Raw genomic sequence first — 27,730 nt, 5'->3', positions numbered from 1 at the left:
AACTCTGCCTATCAAGCATGATAAGTATCATGTAATCTAAATATTACAGTAACAACTTGTTACAAGTTTCATACATTGTACAAAATAAACAATGTCATGATTTGAAGAATCCAAGAAATATGAGTGATGATTGATGGAGCTGTTCTTTTAGCCCAAAACTATAACCATCTGATGAAAGGAAGCCTTACGAGGAAGATTAACATTTTACAGTACCAAGAAACAATTAAGGTAATTTGGAGGAGTATTTCTATAAATTATCCTCTTTTACCATTTCCTTGATGAAGCAATGTTCCTACTTCCCATCATCAAGGCAATCAGTGCTATAGTAGGTACAACATACAATGCATAATCAATAGTGTCTACCACTCTACAAGTAACCCAAATCAATCGTATTGCCAATTCTTACCATCAACTGTATCCACTTGATAAATATCACCAGCATGACGAATCTTCCCACCTGTAAAATCACTAACAAAAATTGCAAAATTTACTGTTCCTTCCCCAGCTTTATAAGGACTATTTTAAGTCCTGATAAATCAAATCCCTTCCCTGCCTTTGGCTTCATCTGTAGAGTTTGCGCAACAGCTTATCGAGAGGTGCCAGTACAAATGATGAAGTCTTCATCCGGATTCTTTTATTTTAAGGCCGGGTTAGTATTTTTGGATAAATCTCAATATCAGAAATTCCATATCCCGTCAATGAAGAATTGCTCGACAAAAACTAGCCACAAGTTTACATGCAATCATTTTTGGGCCGTTGCCTCCAAACCAGACAAGATTCTATTCAGCTCCTCAAAGTAAGGCCATTTTTCCTGGCTTTTCTTGTCCCTCTTGTTTTCCTGTTACAGAATGCCATATAGTTATTAAAAGTAGCCTTCCAAACAGAATGCCGGTGAAAGGGTGAATCTTCAACTAAAATGAAATATACAAAATATTTCATGTGTTTTTTTTTTGTTTTAGCATTATCTGTGTATCTACAATTCAAGAAACGGATAAATCTTATTTCTCATCCTTTTCCCCTTGAGAAGCCACAACACACCATAACAAAAGGGTACCATCCCTATTTTCATTTCATTGTCCTCAAGAGAGAAATAATGTGATATTCTTAAAAAAAAAAACTGAAAAGGATGGCCCAAATGCATGTTTATGGTTCTATTGTGGAATATTGTTTCTTCCAATAAAGTTTGAGCATGCTAATCAGCACAACCAAGAAAATGTACATGCGCTCAAGGAGGAAACAAGAATCAGAAACACTCTACCTCATACTTCTGAACCAGAGAAGCCCAGAGAGATTTACATTGTGCAGGGCTTCGCTCAACTCCAATAGATAGAAAACTAGAAGATATCTCTTCCCATAGTGCCATTCGTCTACGAACAACTTGGAACTTGCTGTGGAGTTCCCCACGCAATGCAATCAATTTCTGTATCTCATCATGTTTCCATTTGTTTCTCTTCGAAGGCTTGGAAGTTTTCACCATAGTTTGTGGAGAGCCAGAATCAATTTGAATGCTCTCTTTTCTGGACAATTCTGATCCCCCCTGTGTTGAAGTGCCAAATTCACCTTCTTTTAACTGACCGAGTAGTGATGATGATACAAAAGACACTGAAGAATCATCAAATAATACCTCAGTGGTAGAATATTCATCCGGTGAGTTTGAGCTTGAAGTAGTTGCTCCATCGCGTGTAAGTCTCTCAATGTCCATATCATCACCTGCTCGTAGAAGTTAGGGAAGAATTGACAACAAAATTTAAGCATGCATTGGATGCTTAAGATCTAGTCATATCAGAAGACGAAAATCAACAAGCAATTTCCAATGTAATGTCTATCCACCGACTAATGAACTTGTCTACTCCAGAAAGAAAAATAAAAGATATTTTATAAGCCAAGCATGATGCACAAGCATACTTTAAGCCAGCAATGACATTCAATTTAGACATAGAAAACATGTGAGAATCCCATCGTCTTTGGGCTTCTAAATATTGGAGCAACCTGTCAGCACTTGTCATGCACACGATAAATATTAACCAAAATTATAACACAACAAATTATAGTTAGCTAAATCCGAAACTGCAGTAGCATATGTCCATATGTGACCCCTAAAATATAGATTCAGTTCAAGTGATGCTCCAGTTCTACTCAAAACTCCTGTATACTAACATGAATGGACAACCCCACCACCCTACACCCTAGGCTTGTTGGTTTTGTGAATGTCAAAAGCAACTATATTAAGATCACAAGCAGACCAACCCGAAGGTGAGTACTTTTCCTAGCATCTTATTAGATTAGAAAACCACAGAATGCATTGGAAAGAATTTACTGAATTATTTTATTGCAATGAAGCATGAAAGGAACAAAACCTTTCACTTGCTCAGCTGCATCAATTGGATGGACATGGCCATTGCCTTCTTCTGCACATGCCCCACTTTCCTGTCTTCTTTTCTGATCTTTATCCAACACATTTCTCGGTGCTGAAATTCCAAAACCTACATGTGATTTTCCAGAAAGTTTTCCATAGATTTCATCAGCCAGGACTCCCGCAGGATTTTCAAACGCAATGGCAATAACCTCGGGTCTTTTACTACTGTATTTCCTAACCAATTTCCTAAGAACTTCAGACACAGTTCTTTCCATGTGGGACAATGGGGAACTCAATGGACAACTTGAAAGTGCAGCATGTGCAGCTTTATGGAGCCCATCCAGAAGTTTCCCTTTGTCAAGCCACAAGCAGCGCGTGGTGATTCTTATTTTTCCTTTCAAAGCTTTCTCTGTCATACCATCCGTGGATTGAGGACGTAATATTTCCATACTGTTACAGATATCTTACAGAAATCAATATCACAAGGTGGAAAATATGTGATGCATCACAAGCTCGAGAAAATTACCTGACCACTATAATACCATCGGAAGAAATTCTTAGTCTCTCATCAATACAAAGTTCAGCAGCTGTACCAAATGCTTTGTCGCCATCACTATACATCAACTTCAAGAAAATTACTTGATCAATATCATGTCTGCATAAACCAGCCTAAACTAGAAGGTAAGATGAAAGACTACAGTATTTGTTTACACAATGAGAGAGTAAGAAACCTGCAACTTCTCCTTCCCTAGGGAAGTGAAACCATTGGATAGAACTTTTCTGTTCCTCAAATGGGAAATTCCAAGCATCTCTCCATTCTTGATTACCTATTTGCACACAGTTACAATAACAGGGGTCACTTTAAATCAGCATCGATGAAGAACCAAGAAGGCTTGACAATAATGCTTATAATGCAAGTGATTCAACTGAATCATTCTCTAACTACAGAATTCCCAATGCTTGAAGTCGTCTCATCCCCTTAAGCATTCTTCAAGTATATATATTCATGTATTTTTGAAAAATCATCCAAATAAATAGGATTGTACTTCTTGCATCCCATAGGGAGAAGCTGGAAACTGAAACATGCATAATAAAAGCACTCTTTGGTTGGTCAGCTTAGATACAATTCAGGTGGATAGAAAATCAGTTGAAATAGTTGAATCCTATAATTAGAATCTTTAGACATTAGGACCACTGGTCACAAAAAAGCTAATGAAGCAGAGCATAAATTAGAGCTGTTGGAAGTTGGAACAGCTCTCAGCTAAACCTTGAAAAAAGAACGGCATGCAACATATTGGATATTGGACAAACTTTCCTCAAACACTATATCTAGCTTTGGTAAGAATCTGTTATCTGACAAGGAGGAATAGTCTAGTGGAAAGGGTCATCAATCTCTAACCATGAGGTTGGCCTTCAATTCACCAAGGAAGCAAATTGGGACAATCTGCCAGATTCTGAGCCTAAACCAGTGAAATATCTAAATGTGACCAGATAGACATGCTTCCATCATGATTCAGTTTCCTAAATCAACAAGAATAGTAGAATAGCATTATTGGTAAATTCTTTCCGTTATTGTCTCAAGAAGATATGCCCCCAACACACCTTAAATCCAATGCCTACGTGTCTATACAATTTGAAGATACTTGAAGCAATAAGCATTATCAATCAAACATTGATATAAAACCATACTACTTACAGCTGTATGCTGAATTCCAGTTGATTTCCCCAATAATTCATGCTCTTTAAGGAATAAGAGCTCGCCATGGACTGGAAGAAAATGTTGTGGCTTCACGATCCTTAGAACTTCTTCCTTAAGAACGGGAAATCCATCATCAGTATTGCATCTTAGAACATTGACCACGAGGTTGTAAAAAAGAGGCAAAAAAAAGGGTAAAACATATAAACATAACCAGAACTGTGTCATGCTCTGGGATATAATCTGAGAAACTGGAATTTTTGAAATTTGATATGATATCTTCTCCCTTTCTTTGTTTTTCTAAAGCAAAAAGATGCATAAAAACGAAAATCATATTCCCCCGCCCTTCTCCTTCTCTCTTCAATGTCTTTCATCCACGGGCCAACCGTTTGGAACTTACAAATTTAAGTCAACTTAGAAAAAGTGACAGCAGTGTGATTCTTACCGTCCATCAAAAATTTCCCTTTTCTTGTCACAACATGAACCTTCTTCATTTTCTTTTCACAATATGACGAAAATAATGCACGTGATCTTACAACCAACTTTTTATTTTGCTTCTATTACGTGGAAGCAAGAACGATACTCAGATTGTTGTTAAGTTAGTGAATGAGAGTCTGTCAACAAATATCTAACACGTACAACTTCTACCAGCAAAGGAATAACTCAAGATAAAGTCATGACTAAATGGGACTCGAGAGGTCAACACTCAATGAACTATTATCATAACAGTCATCGTAATGCAGTAAGCTGTTCACTTAAAAGATGATTTTACCAGCTCTTCCCGATGAGCATGGCCGGACGTATGCAGCAGCTCATTCTTTCCCATCACTATAGTTGATCCTATATCTGATATACGGTTCAACATTTGCATCACCCGGGTATCATTACCAGGAATCACCTATAAAAAAAATCGTGCAGCTGATTATGGCAACCAAACAACATTATCAATTATCTTATTGCAAACTTAAGACTTCCAAAGAACACCTCAAGGAATCTTTCTCATAAATAGTTTCAAAAGAGCCAAAAAGTATTAAAAAGATCAAGAAGATATGTTCCTTTTACTTTACCTGATCCAAATAAAATATTCAACAAGATATGTTCCTAAGCATTATCATATGAATAGGAAGAGAAATTAAAAGAAAAAAGATATTCAAAGCTACCAAATATTGATTATTCAAAGATGTAAGGTTTGCGTACAACCTACCTCTCCCCAGACCCCACTTATGGGATTACACTGGGTATGTTGTTGTTGTTGCTAACTAGTTCATCACACAAGCCAAGGAAGCACCGCAAGGATATAAATAAAGACGACATTTGCTGTCAATCCTCCTACTGTAGAAATTTAACCCCAATAGGACCTTATTTTGAATCTCTTCCTTACGTTTATTTCACTTTTACTATTTTTGTTTGGTGTTGGAAGGAGACTCAGCAGCATGATTCTATTCAACTCACAAAGCGGGAAATTTATAGTTCACATCATTTAGAGTAGATGCTCTTTGCAAAGCTACAAATCAACAAAACCACCTCCTATCATACGGCAGAGATGTTGTAGAGCAAATAAGCTCTTTTAAAAACAGCATATAAACTCTTTAAACATAAACAAGGTTGATCATGGGGTGGGACAGCAAGCATAAAATGGTGACGACAAAGCACAAGAAGAGCTATCTAGAGAGAAGCTACAAACACAAAACTAAAACTCATCGACTATCATTACATTGGCTGAAAGGAAATAAAAATGTTGGTAGAAGAGCGAGAATAAGATTCTTCTCTTCAGGTGCGCATGCATGTGTCAAATATTCTCTCAATGGAGCCAGAACTAGGGCATTAAAAGATTAAAGGTAATACGCCAAAGTCAAAGACATGGATGATCTTAATTGATCAGATACATCTGTGGAAAATAGGACTCCTGAGGAGAATTTGTCATGAAAGAAAAATTCACCTTGCTTTGAGTTCTACAATACAATACCTTGGCTGAATATAAAACTAGATCTTCTTTGTTTAATTTGAGTGAATGACTACTTCCATATGACGCAAGATTCAACGCAGCACGAGGTTCTGCCTGACACAACAGAGACTAGGTTACATATTCTGTAAGTGAAGCTTGCAAAGCTGGACGACACATCAACAATACTTACTTGAGAACCTGTTGTCACAATCAGCAAATCTTTTGGGGCATAAGCATCAATATCTTCCCCCTTTAACTGAATTAGATGTGTGTACTTATGAGTGAGGGAGAAATTAGAATAAGAAGAGAAAATCTATAAGGAAGTTTACGAAAATAGGCACTGTACCAATTGAAAATATCCCTTCCGTATATCACTAGTTGCACTACACAGATTAAACAATGATATATACAAAAATTTAAGTGATAATCCTCACTCAATAAATGCTCAAGGTGTTTTCCGCCCCCTATCCTCATATTCTAATTGAGCAAGACATTTGATCTGGATAGCAGATCCAAGGAGAAGACAAATTTTAATGAAGTCGCACGACAAGGAAAGACAGGAAACTCCACCTCCCCTTCCTAGCCCCCCCCCCCCCCCCCCCCCCCCAAAAAAAAAAAAAAACCTCAACAACATGTTCTTTTTTCCCGTCAGGAACTTTTGGTACGTGGCTAAAAAGTCATGCTGGTCTATCCTGAATCAAATACTATGTTCTGGTCATTTTTGTGTACTCTTAATTTATTGTAATAAAAATCTGGCGTAATCTAGGGGTGGCAAATTTGCCCATAAAAACATGACCCGCCCAACATGTTAATGAGCCACCAATTTATTGGCTCAGCCAATTCAGTCCATCTATAAATTGTGGACCAAAATGTTATTACTGACAATTGGACTTGGAAGTTAATCTGGAGGGCCAAACTTCCAGCAAAAGTGATATGCTTCAACTGAACTACAATCTATGAAGCCTGTTTAGCCCAAGACAACTTAGCCAGAAAGAAGATTCAGATTGTGAACAGATGCAATATGTATCAAAGAGCAGCAGAATCACATAGCCACCTGTTTTTGCAGTGCCTTGTGGCAGTAGATTTACAGAACATGTTTCTCACTCTTTTTGGTCTTAAGTGGGTAACGCCAAACATTATCAAGGGAAGTTTTTGAAAGCTGGAGCCTTTGGAAAGTTGACAGCATCATCAAGAAGATTTGGAAGATGATACCTGCTGCCATTTTCAGGACTAACTGGAATAAAAGGAATGGCAGATGTTCTGATGGACTCTCAACTTGTCAGCCCAAGCTCAAAGCTAGATGTCTCATGTATTTGTTTGATTGGGTTTTTTAATCCCCAAAGGATTCCCCCGATAGCTTTCTGAATTTTGTTAGCTCACTGGTAGTATGATTATACATCAGATCTAGCATATTTTTGTTCACTCCTTTCGTAGCTAGTTTGCATCTTCTGGATGCCAACAATGAATCAATTACTTCATCAAAAAAAAAAAAAATCAGTCGATATGTAGTCCTAAATCCTAATTGAGCCATGAGAAACCTTGTCTCTTTTTGTTTGATATGTTACATATAACCACAATATCAAAAAAGGAAATTTTATTAGGTACTTAAAAATTATACAAGAATCAAGGAAATTAAATCGTAGTAAGAATTGGCGGGTTGGGTTAGGACCCACTTTTTAGCCCATTTTAGCCCAATCTATTTTAGTGGGTGTTTGGATGCGCTTGTAGCTTTTGACTTATTAGCCAAAAGCCATAAGTTAGGAATTCTAACTCATGACTTTTGGCTTATTTTGTCTTTTTAGCTTAAAAATAAGTAATTAAAAGCACTCTTATTTTACCCGAACACTTCAAAAGTGCTTACAAATCATTTTGGCTTAAAACACTTAAAATAAGCCAATCCAAACAGGCCCTTAGTCCAAATCACTTTTGGACAGGCCAATAACCCGCTAATTTATTAACTCAGCCTATTTTGAGCCACCGAAATTCAGACCAACCCGTTCATTTGATACCTCTAATGTAATCACAAAACCTCATACAATCTACTAAGCCACGCCATTGAGGGGGTGACCCCTGGATTAAAACTACTCTAAAGGTTTTCAGATGATGAGAGTGTCCTTCGCATATGATGTCAATGAATATAAATCTGGGGTGATGGTGGATACACAAGTTAATTTCGCTCATAAGAAATATTAGGTAAAGTTCTGAATATCTCGTCTCAATACAATTGAATAAAGACTATTTTTTTGGTCCTCACCCTATCTTGTAACGATCTTACACGGCACTCTACCATTTATATTTTATATCATGATTAAAACTTACAACTATGGCATAGAAAAATATGTAAATCGAGACTTGTAAGCTTAACAGTCTTGTATAATAGTGCATGTCAATTTGTATATCAGGTCTTTGCGAACAGATAAGGTATGTCCTCCAGTCAAAAGAGGCCTTGACAATTTAGGCCATTACCAGAGTTGATGGGTCGATTGGTGCCTTCCCATCTTTCCATGCAGCGTCAAGATACGTCCTCAGGGACATGCCAACAAATACCTATTAAACAATCATGTTATAATCTGAATCTGAAAAACAAAAAAGATAGTCTAAATGACACTAAAAGATCACGAGAACGTGTGGGAAAAGATTCAAATAACAGGGATGAGAGACTATACCAGTTTTCTTCCAGTCAAGTCAGCCGCAGCTTTCACACTGCCAAGACGATGAATATTTGATGCAAACTGAGTAGTGATGACCCTTCCTTTGGCAGCTGAAATGTGCCTCAGCAACGAATCTGCAACTACAGTTTCACTGAGTGTCCTTCCAGGCGAAAGGACATTTGTTGAATCACTCATCATCTGAAAAAAAAAAAAATACCCATCAATAATTTCTTTTAGGTTTGCTTCAATGAACAACATATCCTCCATGTTTTATTGTACGTTTAACTTTATAGAATGGTGAAAAAATAAATAGAAGTATACGCACATAAAGAAAATGGGGATATAGGATTAAGATAAATTGGACATTCGCTCCTGTCCCTGGGAAAAAAGATCAACATTATACGCAAAAGACACGTGCATGTATGCAAACTTGAGAACAAGAGATTTTACACACTCAAACATTATCATAGTTAAAAAAGACATAACAAATGATGCATGAAAACAACAGAGAAGATTGCAGCTCAAGAATTTAACAAGGGGTGAAAGTAACACTACATTTGAGGCAAGTGATGAGATAATTTTCAGTTATGGGGCAAAGAACTAATACCATCAAGAGAACATGGAGCGCAATGCGCATCACATGTTCAAATATATATACTAAAATATAGAATAAAAAAACACATTTGTTTCTACATAAGAAATACTATTAGAAAAGTTACAATTACCAAACTGTGGGGTCACTCAATAAAAGAACCTAAAATCGTCCAAAAATAACACGCATGGCATACAGCTGAATATTAACAGGAAAATCAAAGAGTTCACAGAAGATGTATCTAAGGATCTAAATTTCATCTAACAAAATAGCAGTTACAGCTTACTACTTGAGAAAGTAAATAGTAATTCATTTGCAGACCATACACTCTTCAAGCCCTTCAATATGTATCACTTCATACATTATTTCAGCAGGTTGAACTGCATTCCAAATGTAATACATACGCCTAATTGAAAAAAGTAAACTCCACAATAAGATACTATCCGTACCAAAGTAACACCTTCTTTTGAGAGTTCCTCCAGGGCCTCACGGTCAAAAACCTTCCCATCAAGTGGTGACTCATCTATCTGTAAATACAGAATATTCATAATGCTACCAATCAAAAAATAATACTCATAGGCTAAGATACAGATCACATATCTTAAAAAAAAAAAAAAAAAGTATGACTTATAAGAGGAAAACAATGTAATACCTTCCAGTCACCTGTATGGAGGATCGTACCATCAGCACAACGTAACACTATTCCACTACAATCTGGAATAGAATGGGTAACCGTTATCGGTTCTACCTCAAAGGGCCCAGCCGTAAATTTCCTTCTTGTTTTAAATACCTTAAGCCTAGATGGAACAAATATCCCAAACTCCTTCAGTCGCTTCTTAATTAGCTGATTACAAAACAATAGAGATACTTAGTTCAGCAGAAATTGATATCTAGCACTGTTGAAATGTTTACGGAAAAAAGAGAATGATGCTCTAATAAATACGTATGCAACAGTAGGTCTTGGTGTCTCAATTTATGTCCTATGTTGGTTTTGGATCATACTCCAACAAAATCAAATTATCCTTGCAGCCTTGAGATAGTATACCAACCAGTTGACCTAGTTCATTTTTTGAAATGGACCACTGGACCTTGTTCACTAATAACAACAATAAGAATGTCATCCAAACATTTACAGAAAGGAGAAAAGGAAAAGAAGAAAAAGGAAAAGAACAAAACGGAAATTCCAAAAGGAGATCAGAAGGCAGAAGAAAGAAGAAACAGAGCCAAGGTAGAGGGGGAGAGAACAAGGATTACAAACAGAATAGATGAGAAGGAAGTTTCCCTTTTCTATTTAATGAGGATAAAAGTGAAAGACAGATGAATGCAAGACTGAAGAGACGAAAAAACAAGTAATTTCAGATTTGCCTTTGCTTGGTAGGAGAGAGAAGACACAAAACTTTGTTCTGTTACTGGATCTCAAGGAAAAGCATATTCCCTATGCTTACTATTTGTCAAGGAAAAAAATTCCACTTTGATTTGAGATTTTCCTTTTCTTCTTTGAGATAGAAGGCAGATTTAGGTTTTACGGATTTAGGCTTCAAAATACAACAAATCCTTGTGAACACAGGATTACTATATAATCAAAAGCAGTCAAAAGAGTCATAGGATCTTTTACAAACCTCCATTGTAAACGACGATGCAAAAATCGGTGTATGAGAATCCAGAGCAGGAATTACCTGTTAGGATAACAGATGTCAAGGCAACATAAACTGTGTAAAATACATACAAGCATATTTGGAAATTAAACAAGAAGGACTGGAACACCAAGAAATATACTCCATGCATCAGAAAAGGCTAACACCAACAAAGGGGAGACAACCCATAGAGGCATGGAATAGAAAAGATGAGAAAATTCTTACCAAACCAATCAAATAAAGGACCTTAGAAACACGAAATCTAGACAGAAAGATAAGTTCTGTATGACATACACTAGTTTCTTAAAAACTGTTAGAAGTATGGTTCTTTAACTTAGATCCAGTGTGTGAGTACAATGTCCCTGAGCCGAATATGCAAATATATTTTCATCAGTACACGTGATAATATGAATAGAGTAGGATAGAAACTTTACCCATGGGAGAGCACCAATGTGGTCTTCATGTCCATGGGTTATAACAACTGCTTCTATTTTGTGGCTCCATTTCTTAATGAATGTTGTGTCAGGAATAATCTTCTGAACACCAGGCTCGTCATAGCTGGAGAAGGTGTCCAATATGATCCCAAGTCAGTCCATGAAAAAGAAATACGGACAAGTAACCAGATTCAAAGCCGAACACAGCTAGTACCATCTAAGGAAGAAATTTTTTGAATAGGTTATCATTTCCCCTCGGAAATTTTAACTTATAGATAAAAGTTTAGAGGATCTTTCAGTAGGAAATGAACAGAAAGAGTAATCAAAGAAGATTCACTAAAGGGAGATTCTGTAAAATTTTCTACACATCAACATTTTAATAGATTGTTGAAGAGTTGCACGAATGACCACTGTGGAACACGTACCCAGGGAACATAATTCCGGCATCAATAAGGATATAACGATCATAATTTCCAACAAGCATGCAATTCATCCCAATTTCTCCCAGACCGCCAATAGGAAGAACACGTAAAGGTGGGCCATCAGGCCCTTCATAGAATTGCTCCATCCTTCTCTGTACAGAATCGTCGATGCTTCTTCCAGCACCCTCCATTTTACCGGGTCTTTTACGAGGACCTTTTGATCCATGTACACCTGAAACAACACTAACTTTCAGCAATAAATAGAAGAAAAAAAATCAATGAAGTTCTTCCCAAAGAAGCTTCAGGAAAGCAAGGGGGTGTAAGAACTAAGAAGCAAGGAACATCTCCAAGCTAAATCATTTTACATGAAGTTAAGAAAAATGAACCATTTAACCAATACTAATCATAGTGTGTGTATGTGTGACTCTTACATACACGTAAGCATACAATTTACTCAAGGTAATACAAGAAAAGGTACAAAATGTGTTCGTAAGCGTATGCATAATCAGGATACAAAAGACTGACTTTAACAACGAATCCAACTATAGCTGAAAAGGACTTGAGGTCATACTGTGAAAATCAAGGATAATATTACAGAGAATAAGCCAAACTGCAACCAGTAATCGAAACCAATATATTAATCTTTATTATTTATGAGGCAGCAATTTATCCACTAAAATAAGTTAACCATTTAAATTGTGATTACTCCATTTCCTTTGCAGTTCTATTCACTGGTGACTTTGTGTTTTCACCTTCTTTCTAATACTCCAAAAATTCTAATTGCATGACTTCACTCTCATCATAGGACCATGAGGTCTCGGGTTCAAATTCAACCATAGACAAAATATTCGGTGGCTTCTTCCCATTGGTCCTACACTTAGCGGACAGAGTTACCTTATACTTATTACTAAAAAGCTTTATCAAAAACAAAAGAAGGAAGGCAAAGTAGTAATGTGACGTACCTATAGAAGAAGAGGAGGAGGAGGAGGAGGGAGTACAGCAAGAAATATAACGGTTTCTAGGGTTTAGGCGATGGCATAGTTTGTAGGGACATAGTGAAATAGCGCTGCTGAAAGCGGCGGCCATGTGGATTGAATAATACTGCGCCACTGGTTAAGTGTATCTCTGTATTGTTATTGTAGGAACGAGCTGCATATAGGTAGAGAAATCTGTGAAGGAATTCGAGAGCTTATTGCTCTGTAAATGGCTCAGGGTTTAAGGAGCGGGAAATGGAGAGTTAAAGAGATAAAGGGGCAACAGGATTTTGTTTGCTCAAAGATTAGAACTGACCGTAAAATATCTTTCTATCGGTTTGGCCTCTGATACAGACACTGATATTTGCATTCGCTTCGATTAAAGGGATGATGGAAGGCACGTGACTTTTTATTGCGTAAATAATACTTAATTCACTATAAAAAGGATATGACTTTAGTGATCAATGAAATTGCTTGAGAACTATGAAGAAGGTTCAAATTTGAGTTATTCGATACCTGTTGTTGATAGTAGATGACACATATCTTTGTGAAATTAGTTGAAGCGTGCAACGTCACAATTATAAAATTAAAAAAAGTAATTATTTACAATTAATCGTCTACTGTGAAGTTTATGTGGCTAGTATAGTTACATATCAGTTCGAACATGTAATTGATTATTATTCCGACAGAACTTAATTATTTTGGTACATACTATATTAGTATTAAAAAGTTTGCTAAATGTACATACAAGAATTATATTCAGAATTCTATTACCATCACCTGGTGTTTGCTACCCAAGAGTTTAGAATTCAGTCACAGCCATACACTACATTGGATTAAGAACGAAGTCTGTAAATTATTGAAGTAACTCAACAAGCTACGGTAAAGAACTAAATATTGGACATCTGTGGCATATAGGATTTTCATACTGTGTATCCTCACTTCGTTAAATCATAGGATAAAGTCGCACAGTTTGATGTAAGCATCTATTGCGGATCAACTTTTGCCATAAGATTAACACATTCTAGGTTCTAATCAAATACAGCACCAATTGTCTATCCTTCCATTGAAATGATAAAAGTAGACATCAGCTGCTTCTACCAATTACAATAAGTTGAACTATTAACGAGCAATTTCCTATTCCAGCATGCATCTAACGAAACACCATAAAGTCAAGAATGGCTAACTACGAAATGCTGATCAGCTGTGAATTCTACTCCAGCCATTAACAAACAAAGCATTTCCAACATAATTACAACTACGCCACATTAGTAACATTGGCTCGCAGGAGGTCGTTCCTCGTTATCCTTTTGCGAAGTCGACAAATGTCTTAACATTCAAGCCCGACTGATATACAATATGCTCTTTTGCTATCAGCAGCTAGATGAGATCCCCTAGTTTAAGTAAGACGTCTTTGTCCAAAGGATGGCAGGACAGGCCCTATTTTCTTGCAGAATGGTCAGCACCAGAAGCATGATTGCGGTTCAAGTAGCGGACGACGGCGTCTTCAGTCCTATAAGGTTCACAGAAAGTAGGTTAGGTGATCTGAAAAGCTTGAAAGGTACAAATGAATGTAGATTTATCTTATACATAATCAACAGAGACAGTTTCAAAGTTAAAAAAAACCCATAAATCATAATGATTGTGGATAAATGGAGATCATGCATTAGCCGTCTGCATTCTGATGAAGAAGTTCTCCATATGTTATATCAGACATGTTCACGGCATCAATGTTACGTGATATCATTATATTTTTTTTTCGTTTCGAAAGATGTACTGACCATAATATTGAATAAAAAGAGTATCATTATACAGCATTTCAACACGGTGAAGTTTAAGCCCAGCTAATCAATAAATACATACTTAGGAAAGAAGCTTACCAAGTCTGATTGTAGAATTCAGAACGTTTCTCCATTTCTGAATCACGGGTTGAATCATCAGAAACAAGCTTAAGATCCCTGGCTTGAGATGCAACTAATGCATTAATAAAATCGGCAGGTGACTGACTAAATCCCAGGAAGAAAGCTCGCCTTCTCCGATGTTCATGGATTTTCTTTATAGCAGTGGAAATAGTTTCATCATATGCATCAATCTCCTTGTTCTTCTCTAAATCAGATAAGAAGGTGGATAATTCCTTCTGCACTGTGAAGGGAACATCAACCAGTACATCATAACAAGTGTTCCCAGCTGGGCTATTTCCAGATAGCTTAATCCTGTGCTCCAAGTGAATAGGTTGAGGGGCAGTCAGATGCGGATTAATCTTTTGAGAAACCTGGGAAAATTTCAACTTTTCTTCTCCAAAAATCCTCCTTAGAGGAGGATCACAAGTGAACGATGAGGTGTCAAGGGATATCTGTAGCTTCCTAGTTTTTATGTAGTACCACAAAGCAGATAAAACTCTAGCTCGTGTATCAACCTCAATACCAAGAACCTCTTGCAAAGCTGGCGATAGTTTAAATTTCTCAGGCATATAATTCATTTCCATTCTGATGATTGCAGTAAGCTCCTTATCCCCTTTTCTCTTAATCTCAAAACCGTCATGAAGTGCTGGTGAACGCGAACTATCCCACAAAATCACATGGTTATCAGGGTATAAACTCTGATCCAAGTAAACAGTAACTTTTTTGAAAAAAGACGAAAACTTGGGGCAAGAAACACCCAATTTCTGTTCTCTTTCAGACGCTACAGAACCCGGCCCACCCCCTAAGATCCTCCCAATAATCTTAAGAGACCATGAAGCTGGCTCGTTCGTAACACTATCCGAATCACCTCGCGTCTGATTCGCAAAAGTATTGAACACATAAATCCTAAGTGTTTTCTGGAAACGTTGAGGACTCTTAAGTGATTCCGACATATCGACCTTCTTTCTACAAAGAGCAGCATCTACACGAGCCTCAAGTTCAAGCAACTGAGAGAAAAGTGCAGACTCAGGCAAAACCGCAGCCAGTTTATCAGGTATAAACTTATCAGAAACTTTCCTCTTTTTCCTACGTACAGCAGGCGTTAATTCCATCGTCTTTAGCGGTGAAGCAGTTGCTTGCCCACTAGACGAACCACCGGTACGAGAAGGTGGTCGATTGAGCACTTTTCTACTTCCTCCAGAACCTCCTGTATTCGGAGTTGAACTAGCAGGAGACAACACACCAGCACCAGCACCAACATTCGCGTTAACGCCCGAAGTAATAAAATGGCTAAATGCCTGTGCTTGTGCTTGGAATTGGGGATGAGAGCGTTGGGATTGTTGTTCAGATAACTGAAAATGGCCAGGGAAATGGCGCCTTGCTGGTTGATTATTATGGTTAATCGGCATAGTTTGAGGAATTTGCATTGGAGTTGGCCCGGAGTTTCCTAAACTAACATTCTTAACTGGGTTATTGTTATTCATAGCAAAATTCTCGTCGGAAAAATTAGGGTTCTTTTTTCGGTCTTTTTGAACAATTACACAAACATGAAAAAGGAGAAAGAGGGGAACCTGATAACGGGAAGGGAGGTGGTCGGGAGGAGTTCGCCGGAGAAGGAGGCGGAGGCGGCGGTGGTGAACGGTGGTCTTTCAATCGACTTGGCCCAAGTAGACTTTTCGCCCACAACACGGCCCAAATGGACAAAACGTATTGCGACTTGCCAATAAGGAAATTTCACCGGGTAGGCTCTTTACAGAGAGGTGGAAATTACATTAGTGTATTCAAAGTTTCTAGTATTAAATTTCTGTCCCCTAAACAATTGAATTTTTGTTCCTCGAAGAATGTGGTTTTGAATTTTATCCCCTTAAATAAGTTTTCATATTTGTCTACAAAGTGAAATTTATAGTCAATTCAGCAGATTCACTATCTTTAAATGTTACGAATGTATATCTAATGAACAAAAATTAAAACGTATTTTTTACATACAAAAGTTATCTTAATTTCATAAATACAACAAAAGATAATCCAGAGTTTTGTTGTATCTAGCCATTTCAGGGTCATTTCTAAACTTTATCCGCATAGAAAGAGAAAAATAAAATAGAAATTATTTTAATTTTATAAATTAGACAAGCAAATTTAAGCAACTATTTTTTTTATAGGAGTCAAGTAAAACGAAATGAAGGTAGTACTATATCATTGCATACAATTTCAGTGTGTATACTATATTTAGCATACGCGATGCACTTTATGAATTCAATATTATACGTTTTATGAATTCGAAAGTTGTTATCTCGTAACAAATATAATACACTTCTAACAATATAAACTAATTTAAATAATCACGGAATATTTAAAATTAACATGTAGTAATATTTATAAAGTATTTGTATTCAACATATTTTAGTTATATATATTCACCACGTGTATTGAAATATATATTTAATACGTATAATATATTGAATTCAAAATGTATTAAAAATTGTTGTTTATTTTTCTCTTATTAATTATGTCAACATTGTGTTTAAAATGCATTATATATGTATTTAGCTATTTTCGGTAAAAAGAAAATTGGGTTATCAGATGTAAAAATAAAAATATACTATAAGTGACGAATAAGATTATGTATCTATACTATTTTTATAAAGAAAAAAAGGGTCAACTATATCCCTAATTTTTGCGAAAAAATTTGGATATACTCTCCGTTAAAAGTTTAGCTCACCAATGTCATTCGCGTCCAAGTCTTGGGTCATATATATCCATGTTGCAAAGTTTTATGTCATATATACCCATGTTGTCAAGTTTAGGGTCATATATACCCATATTGCCGCTAATTGCTTTGCTAAAAAATTTCAACCCTTTTTATCCATTTTTTTTTAAATCATATTTTCTACATCACATTTTAATTGTCACATCACATATAATTTAAACTCACTTCTTCTACACATTAACCATCTGTCAAATGCTCTCATCTAGCTCACAATCTCTTTATTTTTTCTCTAATTTGCCGAAATTTCTTTGTTATGCTTTTTGATTCTTGCATAACCCCCAAAAAATATCTAGTAAAAAATGAAAAATATCAAGAACACCCCATAAAAACTCAATGCACAATTGCGACACTAATCAAGAATGAAAGTACTTTCCAACTGCAGATTATTTTGCTATCATCAACCGACTTTGTCTTTCGCACTATCGTCAATTCCAACATCAAAAATAAGAAGAATAAGGAAAATTTAAGTTAGAGGGATGTAGAAGTGTAAAAGAGGCAGTCCATATAGAGACAATAAAGGCAAGATGTCAATTAAGAGAAGTGTAAAAGAGGTCGTCTATATAGAGACAACAAAGGTAAGTTGTCAATTAAGAGAATATCTTTTATATGTATGTATGTATATATGTATATATGAGAGGAGCTGTGACACAAGAATCAAAAAATACAAAGGGTTTCGATAAAATAGAGAAAATCCAAAAAGATTGTGAGGTAGATGAGAACATTTGAAGGATGTTTAATATATAGAAAAAGGAGTGAATTTAATTATGTGTGATGTGACAATAAAAAAGTGATGTGTCAAATATAATTTCTTAAGAAAAAGGAGGTTGGAAAATTCCAGCAAAGCAATTAACGGCGACAGGATGATCCAAAACTTGACAACAGGAGTATATATGGTCCAAAACTTGACAACAGAGGTATATGTGCACCAAAACTTGGATGTCAAGGATATTGGTAAGCTAAATTTTTAATGGAGGATATATCCGAACATTTTCGTAAAGTTTAGAGGCATATTTAACCCTTTCCCTTTTATAAATGACCCCTTTTTTTGAATACATACAAGTATTTATGCACGCTATTAAATGTAGTCTCTTTTGTTTCGGACTGTATTTATCATTGTTTAATTGTTAAATAGAGGAAAATGATTAAACTCATGAATACAACTGCATCAAAATCCCATAATTTTGAGAAATGAGCTCCTCGTGAAATATCCTAACTTTCAACACATCACCTAGTAAAAATCAATAATATTTCTGCTTTAAAATAGTCCAAGGGGGTTAATAAGGCACCCCATGAAGTATAGATTCGTAGTTGAAAATTGGCTTATAGATTGAGGGGGCATTTGACTACTTTCTCAAACAACGTTCTTACACTACAAACGGTACCTCAACTTAAAGCTAATTTGGAGATCGTTCGCTTTGAATAAGATCGAAACCATATAAAGTGCAGTAACTAGCAGTACCTTGACTAACTAAAGCTAATGAGCACATTACGATTTGATCATCTTTGGACTTGAACAAAAATCGCATCAACACTGCTTGTAACTCGACCCACACAGATTAAGTATAGAAATGAAGAGAGTTTGTGATCCAATGAAAAGTTCACCAGAAGTCTTTAGCCACCAAAATAAGGTAAGCATCCAACTCAACTTTAGAAATAATAAGAATACGCAGAACAGTGCGACAAACTAACGGAGAAAATGGTTCAAACTGCCAAAATTGTTACATAACAAAGCCTAAGGACACCTTCTGCGATCCAGGAGATTCACTGCTCATGCTTTTGCCTTCCTAGGAGCCAACTGAGTCTCCGGCTGCATCACAAACAAAATGTTTAGGGACATTTCTGAAAACATTCTTGGAGAAGACAAAAGAACAGGTAAGTTAACCAATATGCAGATGACAAAAGAAAACATAAGGCAAGCAATATGGAAGTGTGCGGTAGTTACATTGTACATACGAGTAAAACAAAATAAATGGTAACAAATAGTAGTTCACCTCTTTCTTGACGGACTCTTCCTTCTCAGACAATACCAACTCAATATGGCAAGGGTGAGACATATAGGCTGCAAAAAGGCCAAGATGTTGGGATTGATATATCAATGACTAGATACAAAAATGAGCAGTAAGAAAATAAAAGCACTTACGGTTAATTCTTCCGTGTGCTCGGTATGTGCGGCGCCTCTGTTTTTGTGCCTGGTTTACTTGGATGTGAGATATGAAAAGTGAATCCACATCCAAGCCTTTAACCTAAATAAGTTCCAGTGAACAACCAAAATAAGCTTAAGAGCAGGTAGAATAATCAAGAAAGCTGCACATTCTTTTCAAGAAAAACATAACATGATCTGATATTACCTCAGCATTGCTCTCAGCATTTTTGAGTAAATCCAGAATAAACCCTGCAGATTTGACAGGCCAACGTCCTTGACCATTTGAATGACGATCCTTTACCTGAGCAGTACGACCAACCCCACCACAAAAGCGTGTGAAGGGAATGGCTTGTTTGTGGGAAAGAACATCTTCCAGATATTTCTTGGCCTTGTCCAACGGCATCTTTCTAAGTGCATGGGCTGTCTCACGCGTATTCTGTAAGCAGATAATAAATACATATTTAGTAAGAATTGGTAAAGAAACAACCACCATCAGAAACTCCACAACTTAGGGTGAAAAAGGTCATGTTTGTAGATACTATTCCAATTCATTTTTGAGAAAGAATGCTACACAGGAATGTGTTTGAATCAAGGTCAGTTCTTGATTTATTTTAACAAAGACGTGACCAAAAATTACAACTATATATTACTAGACTATCTATAAAAAAAAAAAAATTTGAAACAGGTTGAGAAAAAAACAAAAAGGAAACTCATGTTAAATACATCTACAGCACCAAACCAGTAAAACGTCAACCAGAAAATCCAAGATTCAGTAACATATAACTGAAGCAGGAACAGACTGTAGACAAGAATGAAAGCTCTAGCTACACATTTAGGACCATAACATATCATATGTTCTAACCAAAAAGAGTGACACGCCAACTTGTGAAATTAGTGATTAAAAGGACAAGGTTCTGCAGCATTGGTTGTCAACAAAACATCTGGACAGACTATAATCCGCTAATCAAGATCTGAAGGGAGATAATTTAGCAGTACACAATAGAAAATCTGAAAATGGAAGCTGGAAAAAACTCGACCTAGCCACAGAAAGTATCATAATGAAAAAAATCTCTACGGATAGAACAAATTACTTTTGTCGTTAATAACTAAACTTGTTTTACTTAATTATTTGCAACAAGCACTATCTTGGAAAGGAAAATGTAATAGACTAAGCTTTCAGAATGGCAAGACTCAAAATTCCGAAACTTTTTTATAACTGCGGTGTAAGTCAGCTTGAGTGTACCTCCACTAATTCCACAGGGTACATGCTACCTCCCATAGAACGGGGCAACTCTGTCCACCAAGACTTGAAAAAATGAAAAGAAAGCGCCTAGTATTTTCTGCCTCTGTAACCTGATACTTTATGTTCTTATCCCACTTCATCGACCACTAGACCACGCATTTGGAAAATGTTGCTTCTAAGATTAAACAAAAAAACCCTCCATATTCGATCATATAGCATCACGCTTGTTTAGCATTCACTAGTGACAGTAAATTAAGAGCTGTGCACGTTTATATCAACAGTAGAGAAGCATTTACTTCAACATGTGCACCACTTGTTACCATCAAGCTAACACGGTTTAAAACAAATTGCAAACTTGTACGTCTGTTATTCACTCATACTCGTGATCACTCGACACTCATGTGGAGAGACATTACACAAAAGCAAAATAGAATCCAAACTTCTACGTACTTCACTCATCAACACTAGTAAGAGCACACATAATCCAACTTACGACATACAATAAACAAACAAATAATTGAAATACTACCAAAACATTACTTGATGAATATGCACACGTTATTAAATTAACATACACTTCTAATTGATGGACCAAGGATAATTAACGTTGACGAATATAAACATTAATTACACACCTTGAAATGAACTCGGAGACTTGAACCCCTGGCTTTGCAAGCTAGACCAAAACCAAAACCAAACTCAAATTAGATTAAAAAATATAATTAAAAAAGATAAAAGCAACGTCCAATAACTCGGATCTACACAAATGGAGAAATCAAATCTCAAAAATTAATTGCAAAGCAAATTAGGTACTCACATTTGGTAGGGTTATCGGGTTCCCTTGAATACTTCACCTAAATTAACCAAAAAAATTCACTCGTAAGTAAAAACTTATAAATGTCGTTCGACAAAATGAAACGACGGAGAAGTTGTCGGCTTTACCATGGCTCCGGCGGTGCTGCTGCTACAGGTTCTTCTTCGTTAACCCAACAAGAAAGGAGAGGTGAAAATTAGGGTTTTCGACTTAAATTGGAAGGTGATACGTTATAGGGTTTTACACGTCAAATTGGGCTGGGCTAGTGGGCCTTGTAGAATAATGGGCCTTCCAATTATACTAGGATAAATTACACAAATTATCCTAGGACGAATTATAAGGGGATAAGTATGTTATTTCTAAATTTTGCCTAATATCATACTTAAAGACTATATAACCTAATATCTCTTACTTTTTTTTAAAGGGTAAAGGATAAAAATAGCACTTAAAACTAAAATAATTTCATAAAACTAACACCTAAATTTAAAAACTCAATAAATAGTCATTAAGGGATGGGTACATCACAATTTGGCCCTTCCGTTTTATGTACAAGGTCGATTTTTTATTTTTAATGGGCCCGTATTTTTTTGCCTTCTTTTTTCCATTCTTTGTTTGCTTTGAGAAAGTGAGAGGAAACTGACAACTCTTTCCACTCTCTATGGATTGGAGGAAATTATTGTCATCCAAAATTTTGACTTTTCAGTACTCAACTTGCTGACAATTAAATTTCAATTAAAGTACTCCAACTTCGTGACTTTGAGAAAATATTACGAGTCCGGCTATCATATTTATATATAATAATTATAGAGTTTCTATACACATACATATTCTATATAATAATTATAGCATTTTTATACACATTCTATACAGTTTTTAACCACAATTATTATTTAGATACATTTTTATACGACTCTATATAGTTTTTATATGCATTCTAAAGAATGTATTAATCTAGTATAGGAGAGTATCAATTGAGTATATGGACACTGCAAGTGTATCAATGTAGTATAAAAGTGTATTAATATGGTATAAAAGAGCATCAATTGGGTATAGAGACTGCATGTGCTTGCATAGAAGTTCTTTTCTCTCTTTTAAAAAGTGTATCAATACAGTATAAAAGTGTATCAATATGGTATAAAAGTGTAACGATTGAGTATAGAGACTGCAAGTGTCCAGTTGGGTCAAATGGCTAAAAAGTGGTATTACTTAAGCCGACTGGCTAAGCATGTCCACCTTTTCAAATGTGGGCCATTTTTTAAAAAAAACTAAAAATTACACAAATACACAACTAATGTTTCAAATATTACAAAAAATCCCAACTCCCTAAACATATTACAAAAATCCCAACATATACACAGAATGCTATGTATATGTTGGCTATGCTATGTATATTAATAGGGAGAGAGAATAAAGTAATTAAAAAAGTGGAAGAGAGTGTAATTACTTCCAAAAGAGTTGGTATTTGTGTTACTTATACTTTTTAAAATGGTCATCCCATGTCCATTCCCCTTTTAAAAATTTACATAAAATCTCATTTTTCAACTTTACTCTTGATACATATCAAGAGAACCTCACATCCTATTTTTACTTCACCATTAACCCATTCAAGATTTCCTTCCCTAATTATCAATAATTAAATCATCTTCCTTCCTGATTTTTTTCTTCCAGTAATGCTTAAATCATCTCCCTTCCTGATTTTTTCCTACTCCATTAATGCATGCAACTTTTTTTTTCTTCTCCTAAAATCTCTCCAATTTTTTTTAAAATCTATTGATACATATATAAATTTATTTAGTTATTCATACATGTTTATTTTTTTAAGAGAGAAGTATCAATTACTCCCCTGAACTTGTCACGTTTTATTCATGGCACACCGAACTTTCACTAGTCCTAAGTACCCCCCACCCGAACTTGTTCTTTTAGTATGTCGCGCCACCCTGTTCGGCCCACTGTCCACTGCATGTAACACACGCGCGGACACGTGGATAAAAATGTTGATGTGGCCGTACACGTGGATAATACCATTCACTTCCCTTATATTTATCCTATATTAAAAAATTACTCATTTCTACCCTTAATTATTCGATTTCTCTCTAAAAAAAAATTATATTTTTAAATTTTTCTCAACTCTAAAATAGTGAAAGGTATAATTTTCATCGATCAAGTAAGTTATTATTTAAAAATTTATATTTTTTTGTCTGTTAAAGATATGAAATTATTTTTTTTAGATTAGTGTTTCATAATATGAAATTATTTTTTTCCGGTTAGTGTCTCCTAATAGTTCTCGATTAGTGTTTCGATTAGGATTTTGAAGTTCTTTATACTGCAATTGCAAATAGTCAAATATTAGTTGAGTAGTAGTATTAACTCATTTTTCATTTTTTTCCAAGCAATAAATTCACTATTGAAATGAAAGATATTGTTGTATTTATAACACTTATGAAAAAAATTAAATTTGACTGACCGGTGAAAGTTAATTCATAAAATTATAACATTCTCATTGATATTGTTCGTTTAAGATCATGTCCGCACTATTTTTCTCAAAAAAACTTACACCATTAAGAATACTCTACACCTTATATGTAGCTTCTTTTTCTTTTCAGATACTAATGTGGGATTTCGTTCGTGTACCCAACACTCATATACGGAAATCTTTTCAATTCATCAAAAAAATTATATTTTTTGTGTGTTAAAAATATAAAATAATTTTTTTCGGTTAGTGTTTCATAGTAGTTTTCGATTAGTGTTTGGATTAGGATTTTGATTAAATCAAAAATCAAATCGTTAGGGACTAAAAATCTATAATCAGTATAACTACATTCTCTTTATTATAAGTATGTATCTTAGTTTTTTGTATTTATTTTGCATTATCTTTTAAAATATCTGCTTCGATATTTAGTATTTTTTAGTTACAATAACTCGCATGATATATATAATTAAGATTACAAAATAGAAGAAGTTTCATAAAAATGAAAACTGGAGTTTAGATTGAATTAATAAACGGATGATTTTTTTTTGTAGATTAATAAATGAAAATTTTACAAAACTAATAAACGGATGAAAGTTTTATTTCATAAACTAATTAAGAGATAAACATGAGTTTTAAAAAATTAATAAATGGATGAATTTTTTTTTTTAGATTGGAAGTAATGGTTGAAGAGGTATAATAAATAGTGAGAGGGATAATTGAATTTTGTTGAAAAAATTAAAGAAAAATATTTATTTTTTTCATTTTTAACCATTTAAAAGGATGATTTGACTTAAAAATACTCCATCACGCGCGTGATGGAGTGTGAAACCCACACATTTTGCCACATCAGCAAAAAGGGCCTCGCAATGTACTGAAAAAATAAGTTCGGGGGATACTTAGGACTGGTGAAAGTTCAGGTGTACCATGAATAAAACTGGACATGTTCAGGGGGGTAATGTATAATTCTCTCTCTTTTTAATGGTGATTCATATGAATGATAAATATGATATCATTATATGGATATTATGGTGATTCATACGATAGATACATTTTGTATGATTTTAACGGGTGATACATGTGATATTAATGGGTGATACAGATTGTATTATGGTGATTCATATGGTAGATACAATTATTGAGTGATTCATATGATATTAATGGGTGACATAGGTGATTCATATGGTAGATACAATTATTTATTTTAATTATTGGGTGATTCATCTATATGGTATTACGGTGATTCATATGGTGATACAATTATTTATTTCTATTATTGGGTGATTCATATATATGGTATTATGGTGATTCATATGGCAGATACAATTATTTATTTCAATTATTGGGTGATTTATATGATGTTAATGGGTGATATATATGGTATTATGGTGATTCATATGATAGATACAATTATTTATTTCAATTATCGGGTGATTCATATGCTATTAATGAAAGGTAATGGTGTAATCAATGTAGGAAACAAAAGTAATAATATTTTTTAAAAAGAGACTAAAAGCAGAATTGAAACATAATTAAAATTAAATCTAAAAAAAATAGACTAAAATTAAAGACGAAAAAAGAGAAAAAAGACCCCAAAAAACATATATTTCATAATTAAAGACGAAAAAATGAAACATAATTAAAACACCTAAATTAAATCTAAACTGAGAGAAAAATTAGATATCTTTCCTTAAATAAAAGAATGCTTAAATAAAAGAATGCAATGAATGAAAGAGAATCTATTATTTCCTTAAGTAAATATCTTGTTAGTGAACATAAGGACCCTTCAGGGTAAGTCCATAGAGCTTGTGAAGATTCTTAGAAAGAGGAGGATTAATATTGTGTGTGTCCAGGAGACCAAGTGGGTAGGGCCTAAGGCCAGGAATGTGGATGGTTATAAGCTATGGTACTCAGGGAGTGAGAGACGTAAGAATGGAGTAGGCGTCTTAGTTGATGAAGAACTTAGAGGGCAAGTAGTGAAGGTTAAGAGAGTCAACGATATGTTGATGACTATTAAGTTGGTCAATGGGGAGTTTACTCTGAACGTGTGCAGTGTTTATGCGCCGCAGGTGGGCATGGACGGTGAAGAGAAGAAACGGTTTTGGGATGCTTTGGACAAGGTGGTGAGAGGAGTGCCTAACTCTGAGAAGATTGTTGTAGCAGGAGATTTCAATGGACACATCGGGGTATTATCAGGAGGTTATGGCGTTGTGCATGGTGGTTATGGTTTTGGGGAGAAGAATGAAGAGGGAGCTGCTCTGTTGGATTTTGCGAGGTTCATTGGGATGGTAGTAGTGAATTCGAGCTTTCCGAAGAAAGAGGATCACCTGGTCACCTTCCGAAGCGCAATAACCAAGACTCAGATTGACTTATTGCTACTTAAGAAGGGGGATAGGGTGTTATGTAAGGATTGTAAGGTTATTCTGAGTGAGAACCTTTCGACCCAACACAGGTTCCTAGTGATGGACTTAGGCTTAAAGAAGGATAAAAAGAATAGGGGTGGAGAGGGTTGACCTAGAATAAAGTGGGGTGGCTTAACGCCGGTGAGTGTGCTGGAGATAGGGGAGAAGGTGGCGGAGATGGGGGTGTGGGAGTGTAGGGGAGACGTGGATGGTATGTGGGATAAGGAGGCTAGGTGCATCAAGGATACTGCTAGAGAGGTATGTGGTATCTCGAGGGGTCGGGTTGGTCAGCGTCAGAGGGATTGGTGGTGGGATGAAGAAGTAAAAAAGAAAGTAAAGACAAAGAAAGAGGCGTATGCTAAGATGGTGGAGAATAAGGATGAAGAGGATATGCGGGTAAATAGGGAGGAGTATAAGTTAGCTGGGAAAGAGGCTAAGTTAGTAGTTACAACAATGCTTGAGAGTTTGTATGCGGGGTTAGAGAAGAGAGGCGGGGAAAAAGACTGTATAGGCTTACTAAGGCTAGGGAGAGGAATTGTCGTGACCTTGATTAAGTGAAGTGCATTAAGGGGGAGGATGGTAGTGTGCTGATGGTGGACGTTCATATTAAGAGAAGATGACAGTCGTATTTTCATAGACTCTTGAATGATGAGGGGGACAGAGACATTGTGTTAAGGGAGTTGGAGCACTCAGAGGAGTGTCGTGATTTTAGCTATTGTAGGCATTTTAAGGTGGAGAAGGTCAGTGAGGCTATTCGCAGGATACAAAGGGGTAGGGCGATGGGGTCAGATGAGATTCCTGTGGATTTTTGGAAGCTTACTGGCGGGGCTGGTTTAAGGCGGTTGACCAAATTATTTAACGGTATTTTCAAGACTGCAAAAATATTTGAGGCTTGGAGGTGGAGTACCATGATTCCTTTATATAACAACTAGGACTGGCAACAGAATCGAAAAATTCTATTCCGGTCCGTCAACTCCGTTTCCGATTCGGTTTCGGTATCGGTAACACAATTGTACCGGTTGGTGCCGATATACCGGTATCCAATGGTCTGGAATACGGTACCGGTGCGAAACCTTACAAAAATCAGTATTTTTGGTACTGGTTGACCGGTTCCGGTACGTCGATTCCGTTAAGCGGCTGCCACTTATTTGCTTTCCACTATCAGTGATCATTCTTCTAACATATTAATGTTAGTTTCAGTCCACAATGACTATTAATGGTGTAATTGGTGTTAGAATAATTTCTGCCTTTTTTTCTTTTTTTTTTTTAAATTTGGATTTGGTATAAGA

General features: G+C 35.7%; 4 protein-coding genes across 6 annotated transcripts; 1 reads left to right on the top strand and 3 right to left on the bottom strand.

The window, feature by feature from the left end:
* Positions 1 to 5: 5 nt before the first annotated feature.
* On the bottom strand, positions 6 to 13,047 carry LOC107862699 (ribonuclease J). Of its 2 annotated transcripts, XM_016708338.2 has the most exons (18): positions 12,693 to 13,045; positions 11,734 to 11,962; positions 11,309 to 11,432; positions 10,860 to 10,916; positions 9,893 to 10,084; positions 9,690 to 9,767; positions 8,664 to 8,846; positions 8,464 to 8,544; positions 6,188 to 6,253; positions 6,019 to 6,111; positions 4,825 to 4,950; positions 4,053 to 4,166; positions 3,088 to 3,183; positions 2,883 to 2,980; positions 2,358 to 2,806; positions 1,625 to 1,710; positions 1,259 to 1,537; positions 6 to 838 (listed from the first exon to the last, which is right to left on the bottom strand). In XM_016708338.2, the coding sequence occupies exons 1-18, from the start codon at positions 12,814 to 12,816 to the stop codon at positions 743 to 745; spliced, it is 2,571 nt and encodes an 856-aa protein (XP_016563824.2). In that variant the 5' UTR covers positions 12,817 to 13,045; the 3' UTR covers positions 6 to 742. The 2 variants fall into 2 exon arrangements, with proteins under 2 accessions (XP_016563824.2, XP_016563823.2); XM_016708337.2 differs by having other exon boundaries at positions 1,259 to 1,710; positions 12,693 to 13,047.
* Positions 13,048 to 13,693: 646 nt separating this feature from the next.
* Positions 13,694 to 16,383, bottom strand: LOC107862698 (SWI/SNF complex component SNF12 homolog). Its single transcript, XM_016708336.2, has 2 exons — positions 14,585 to 16,383; positions 13,694 to 14,217 (listed from the first exon to the last, which is right to left on the bottom strand). Exons 1-2 carry the CDS (start codon positions 16,087 to 16,089, stop codon positions 14,145 to 14,147), a joined length of 1,578 nt encoding a protein of 525 aa, XP_016563822.1. The 5' UTR covers positions 16,090 to 16,383; the 3' UTR covers positions 13,694 to 14,144.
* A 2,527-nt stretch (positions 16,384 to 18,910) lies between these two features.
* LOC107862697 (60S ribosomal protein L17-2) lies at positions 18,911 to 21,823 on the bottom strand. Of its 2 annotated transcripts, XM_016708335.2 has the most exons (7): positions 21,701 to 21,822; positions 21,576 to 21,612; positions 21,394 to 21,434; positions 19,721 to 19,951; positions 19,513 to 19,615; positions 19,364 to 19,431; positions 18,911 to 19,179 (listed from the first exon to the last, which is right to left on the bottom strand). In XM_016708335.2, exons 1-7 carry the CDS (start codon positions 21,701 to 21,703, stop codon positions 19,141 to 19,143), a joined length of 522 nt encoding a protein of 173 aa, XP_016563821.1. In that variant the 5' UTR covers positions 21,704 to 21,822; the 3' UTR covers positions 18,911 to 19,140. The 2 variants fall into 2 exon arrangements, with proteins under 2 accessions (XP_016563821.1, XP_047265608.1); XM_047409652.1 differs by lacking the exon at positions 18,911 to 19,179 and having other exon boundaries at positions 19,371 to 19,471; positions 21,701 to 21,823.
* A 2,898-nt stretch (positions 21,824 to 24,721) lies between these two features.
* LOC107864917 (craniofacial development protein 2-like) lies at positions 24,722 to 26,552 on the top strand. The gene is made up of 2 exons (XM_047408724.1): positions 24,722 to 24,733; positions 25,893 to 26,552. The coding sequence occupies exons 1-2, from the start codon at positions 24,722 to 24,724 to the stop codon at positions 26,550 to 26,552; spliced, it is 672 nt and encodes a 223-aa protein (XP_047264680.1).
* The last annotated feature ends 1,178 nt before the right edge of the window (positions 26,553 to 27,730 follow it).

The sequence above is a fragment of the Capsicum annuum genome, chromosome 3 (assembly GCF_002878395.1).
Source record: "Capsicum annuum cultivar UCD-10X-F1 chromosome 3, UCD10Xv1.1, whole genome shotgun sequence".
Taxonomy (NCBI): Eukaryota; Viridiplantae; Streptophyta; class Magnoliopsida; order Solanales; family Solanaceae; genus Capsicum; species Capsicum annuum.
Note: the sequence above shows the minus strand (reverse complement) of the source record. Positions and strands in the feature narration are given on the sequence as shown.

Bases quoted from the DNA above. Each gene is read 5' to 3' on its own strand.
- LOC107862699 (XM_016708337.2), bottom strand. From the start codon at position 12,816: ATGGCCGCCGCTTTCAGCAGCGCTATTTCACTATGTCCCTACAAACTA. The intron at 8,847-9,689 runs GTACGGATAGTA...TTTTTTTTTCAG, and splicing joins CAAAAGAAGGTGTTACTTTG to ATGATGAGTGATTCAACAAA. The intron at 1,711-2,357 runs GTTTTGTTCCTT...TTCTACGAGCAG, and splicing joins TGCAGCTGAGCAAGTGAAAG to GTGATGATATGGACATTGAG.
- LOC107862698 (XM_016708336.2), bottom strand. From the start codon at position 16,089: ATGAATAACAATAACCCAGTTAAGAATGTTAGTTTAGGAAACTCCGGG. The intron at 14,218-14,584 runs GTAAGCTTCTTT...TGAACCTTATAG, and splicing joins GAATTCTACAATCAGACTTG to GACTGAAGACGCCGTCGTCC.
- LOC107862697 (XM_016708335.2), bottom strand. The intron at 21,435-21,575 runs GTGAGTACCTAA...GTTTTGGTCTAG, and splicing joins ACCCGATAACCCTACCAAAT to CTTGCAAAGCCAGGGGTTCA. The intron at 19,432-19,512 runs GTAAGTGCTTTT...GCCTTTTTGCAG, and splicing joins AGCACACGGAAGAATTAACC to CCTATATGTCTCACCCTTGC.